Below are 4,579 nucleotides of genomic sequence, written 5' to 3'. Positions count from 1 at the left end.
GTGATGGTGATGTTGTACTCGGCTTGGCTCTCTCTGTCCAGAGGTCCTTCTGACATTAAGGTGTAAAAATTCTTTACAGAAGGTTTCAGGACGAAGGGCAGGTCGTTCTGGATGGAACACATCACTCTTCCATTGTCTCCAGAGTCTAGATCAGAAACGCTGAAAACAGCCACCACAGTCTGTCCTGAGTTCTCCGGGATTGGGCTGTTAACTGAAGACAAACTCAGTTCTGGAGGGTTGTCATTCACATCAACCACCTGAACTATGACTGTAGATTTTCCTGAAAGGCCTCCTCCATCCTTAGCCTCAATGTCCATTTCATAACTATTAATCTCTTCAAAATTCAAATATTTGACTAGGTGCATGGCACCAGTAATGGGATTGAGGTGGAAGGTTTTGCGAATTTCTTCAGAAGCATGAAAAAAGGCATAAGATACTGTCCCAAAAGTTCCTGCATCTAAATCCGAAGCAGAGACAGTGACCATGACAGAGTTCACGGGTTAATGGGGCTGTTCTCAAGGATTTGAACCTCATAGAGCGTCTGCTCAAATTCTGGAGCATTGTCATTTATGTCTAAGACCAGGATGTTGATCTGGGCGGTCCCAGAGCGTGGTGGAGAGCCGCCATCCAGCGCTGTGAGTGTTAAACTGAGCTCAGGCTGCTGCTCCCGATCCAGCGCTTTGTCCAGCACTAGTTCTGGGTACTTCCTTCCGTCCCTGCGACTGCGTGTGACTACGTGGAAATAAGAATTAGGAGCTAGTGTGTAGTTTTGGAGACCGTTTCTTCCCACGTCCACATCCTCAGCATTTTCCAAAGGAATTATTGTTCCTGGTGGAGTGCTTTCTAGGATTTTCAGCTGCATTTCATTTTCAAAGAATACTGGTGGGTGGTCATTTACATCTATGATCTGGAGTTCATTTGTGACAAACTGCAAAGGTTTTTGCAGTAATATCTGGAAATGCAGTATACATGGTTCTGTGGGACCGCATAGCTCCTCTCGGTCCAATTTTTCATTCAAGAGCAAATCACCTGTCTCATGATTGAGATGAAAATGCTGTTTGTTCCCTTTGGACACAACTTGAGCCCCTCTCTCAGCTAGTTCTCCTACCCTCAGCCCCAGATCCTTTTCTAGGTTGGTTATTAAAACACCTCTCTCATTTTCCTCAGCCACAGAATAGCGTTTGGACTTTGACACAGCCAGAGACCCACCCAGAAAAACAAAGAGAAGCAGGACTTGCCTTTGTCTAAGAAAGTGCTCTCCTCCAGCCTCCATTGCACTTAGTGTTGTATTCTTCCAGGGAAGTCTCCAAGCTGAGCTTCAGATAGGGCTAGAAAACGCAGTTTTTGCCCCCACCCCAACCTTTGCTGATGGCCTGGCAAATAAGAGATTCCAGAGATTCAGATCTGCTTGTTTAAAACACTGCCTGGCCTCACAGTCGGGGGTTCACCGCCCTGGATCCGTGCGTCACAGACTATGCACAATGCTGGTGTTTTAATTCGCCTCCTTAGTCAATAGCGCCACCATGCGTTCATTTGCAGTCACAAAATTTTGGATAACGTATTTTAGGTTTTTGTTTTATCTCCCATGCCCCTAACCAAACAGAGCTGACGGTACTGGACTGTGTTTGTGTGTGTGTGTGTGTGTATGTGTGTGTGTGTGAGAGAGAGAGAGAGAAAGAGAGAGAGAGGAGTTAAATAAATGCAACCTAGGGAAATGAAATACTCTTATTTGAAAGACATGATTGTCCCTGGTAGAGTCCTCATTTACATTTTTTCGTAAGTATACACATACTAAACTGCTGCCTTCAAACTGCAATTATTACACAGAAATTTAAAAATATTTTTCTCTAAATGATAACATGTTTCTCTTTCCCAACTGTTTCCCTTTATATTTCCAAATTTTATAAAATGTGCACTAGTTGTGTTGTAGACAAATACCATGAATAGGCAACCTCATGTATGGAGGTAAAAATTATAAACGATGTAGGTCAGTACATTCAAGGAGCTACAAATGCCTAGTTCCTTATTTTCACACTTAAGGAACAGTTGGAGTGCTTTCTTCACTTATTTCATAGTGACTTTACAGTTATTTGTTTCATTGGTACTATTTCCATAGCTAGGGTTTGTAGAAGTTAGGCATTAGGTAGTAACAAGACTGACAATGTATACATATTTTCACAGTTTTCCATCTAATGGAATGTGCAAACTTTAAACAGATGTACAAACGGACTGAAAAGTGGTATATGGGAAACGTACTGAGTGCACTGAAAGTATGCAGTAGGGAGACCTCACTTGAGGGGGAAAGACGTCTTCCCCAAAGATGTGCCATTTACTCTGGAACATGAAGAATGAGAAGCAGTTCACCAGGCTAACATTATAGCATATGTGAAGTCCCTGGGAGAGTAAATCACAGCTATTCTAGATGGTGAAGGAAGTAGGGTATACCCAAAACTTTGTGTCTCAGTGGTAAATGGGAAGAGAAGACTGGATGGGTGCATGGATTTTATTCTAAGAACAAAAGGAAGCTATTGTAAGGTGATAGAGAATGAAATAATGCACATATTGTGTTCACTCTAGCTTCTTTTGTGTTTCTGCACAAGTGTCAGGAATGTTGAATGTTGGCATCTATTAAGCTTACTCTTTACATTAATGGTACTAAAAATAATAGCAATTATACTTCTCTATCTTTATGTTATTATATATTATCATAACTGTAAGCAGTTATTAAAATAGCTGTTATTACTTGGGGAGGGGAACAGAAATTATGTATCTTATCCAAGACCATAAAGGCAATAAGATGATTGATGAGAGACTTTTGATATCAAGATAGTGTTATACACCATTGCTATCGCAAAATGAGACCTTTAAATTCACATTATAATTATAATAGTATGTCTCATTCAAATGCACATAAAATGATATATAAATGTAAAGATAAACTGAAGCTATTAAGAATTAAAATATAATTCAGTGTATGGATCAGAATTAAATTACAAGAAGTAAAAAAAAAGTTGGATAAATCTTTTAGGGACTATAAAACATTGAATTGTAAATGGAAAATCACAATTCCCCTCTGTATTCCTTAAGCCTATGGGCAGGAGAAGAGACTCAAATTAAGTGATAAGAGAATAAAGGGAAAATATCTTGAAGGAAAGGGACAGCAAGGATTAGTAACTCCATGTTAGAGTAACAGTGGCCAGTTAAATTGATAACAAAAATTTATATAATTCATAGTACATCACAGTAAATCATTCACAGTATTTAATTCCAGCAAATTTTTGTCCCTTAAGTATCTTAGTACATTTACATATCAATATATCACTGGTGACATACTCTTTTCTTTCAGTCATTCCAAAATTTTATTATGAAATTACAGTGTTTCAGTGATTGTGCTAATCATGCAAAAAATGGGGACCTGTTAAGAGGTGTAATTTGAGCACCCTTAAAAAATGCATTGAACAGTCTAGGGAATGGATGGAGAAAAATTCTTGCAATGCCAAACTACAATACATTTGAAGTTTCTAAAAGTGATTATGGACAAAGACATGTATATATTCCTTCCTATCTCTTGGGTCTTAATGAAGTGCTCAGAGTTAGTAAAAGGATTTTTTTTTGAATAATTAAAACAGATTTTAAAAGGAGGAGTTGGGAGCCAGCCCATGGAGTGGTGGTTAAGGTGGCTGCACCCCACGTGGCCTACTGCATGGGATTCCTGGACCCCAGCACGTGCACATGCATGCCTGAAATCCCAAAAGGAGAAGTGGAGAAGGAATTGTTGGTATGACCATCCTCCATGGAGGGTGCTTTCTCACTTTCTCCCTCTTTACCTTTCTCCCTCTGTCTCTCTGTCTCCCTCCAGCAAGTTGGAGTGCATGTGCCCTCTAGCAGATTTAAGAAAATAAATAGATATGGGGCCAGCAGGTGGTGTGGTGGTTAAGGACGCTGGACTCCCACATGGTCGACCACAGTTCAAGTCCTGGACCTGGAGGCTTGCTCTCTCACTTTCCCTCTCTCTCTTTCTCTCTCACTCAGTCCCTCTCTGGTCAAATTTAAAAAAAGAAAGAAATCACTGAATAAAGTTAAATAAAACAATTCTTTTAAAAAAGAAAATAAATAAACAAAAAGGGAAATGGATAAACAGGCTTTTTCAAAAACCATTTGAAATAGAAAACATGAGAAATTAGCATGACTTTAAAAATCACTGTACTCTTCAACTAAATTTTACAAGATTAGTGAGTGATTTAAATTTTTTTATTTGTTATATTATTGTTTAATTTGATGAGGGGGGGTTAAAGTGAGAAAGCAAGCTGCCAGGTACCGACTTGAACAACCATCGGCCATTAGGAGTCCAGTGCTTTAACCACCATGCTACCTGCCAACCCCTAGTGAATGATTTTTTTTTTTTGGAGAGGTTTTCGCTATAGGGCACGTGCGCTCGCCAGACAGAGACATAGAGACAGAAAGCGAGAAATCACCCCCCAGGGTGGATGGTCACGCCACAATCCCTTCTCCTCCATTCTCCTCTCGGATCTTGGGCACGCATGCAATGCACGAGGCGTGAGTTTTAAGCCACTGAGTC

The 4,579-nt window shown here is 40.1% G+C and overlaps 1 protein-coding gene across 1 annotated transcript in view; it reads right to left on the bottom strand.

The window, feature by feature from the left end:
• The window catches only part of LOC102486220 (protocadherin beta-3-like), a 2,413-nt gene extending 903 nt beyond the window's left edge, over positions 1 to 1,510 (bottom strand). The window contains 2 exon segments of the mRNA XM_014590777.1: positions 2 to 506; positions 509 to 1,510. Of these exon segments, the coding sequence (XP_014446263.1) occupies positions 2 to 506; positions 509 to 1,273 (1,270 nt within the window). The 5' untranslated portion in view covers positions 1,274 to 1,510.
• Positions 1,511 to 4,579: the final 3,069 nt, after the last annotated feature.

This window comes from Tupaia chinensis, unplaced genomic scaffold (assembly GCF_000334495.1).
Source record: "Tupaia chinensis unplaced genomic scaffold, TupChi_1.0 Scaffold000484_1, whole genome shotgun sequence".
NCBI lineage: Eukaryota > Metazoa > Chordata > Mammalia > Scandentia > Tupaiidae > Tupaia > Tupaia belangeri.
This window is presented reverse-complemented; position numbering and strand designations above follow the sequence as displayed.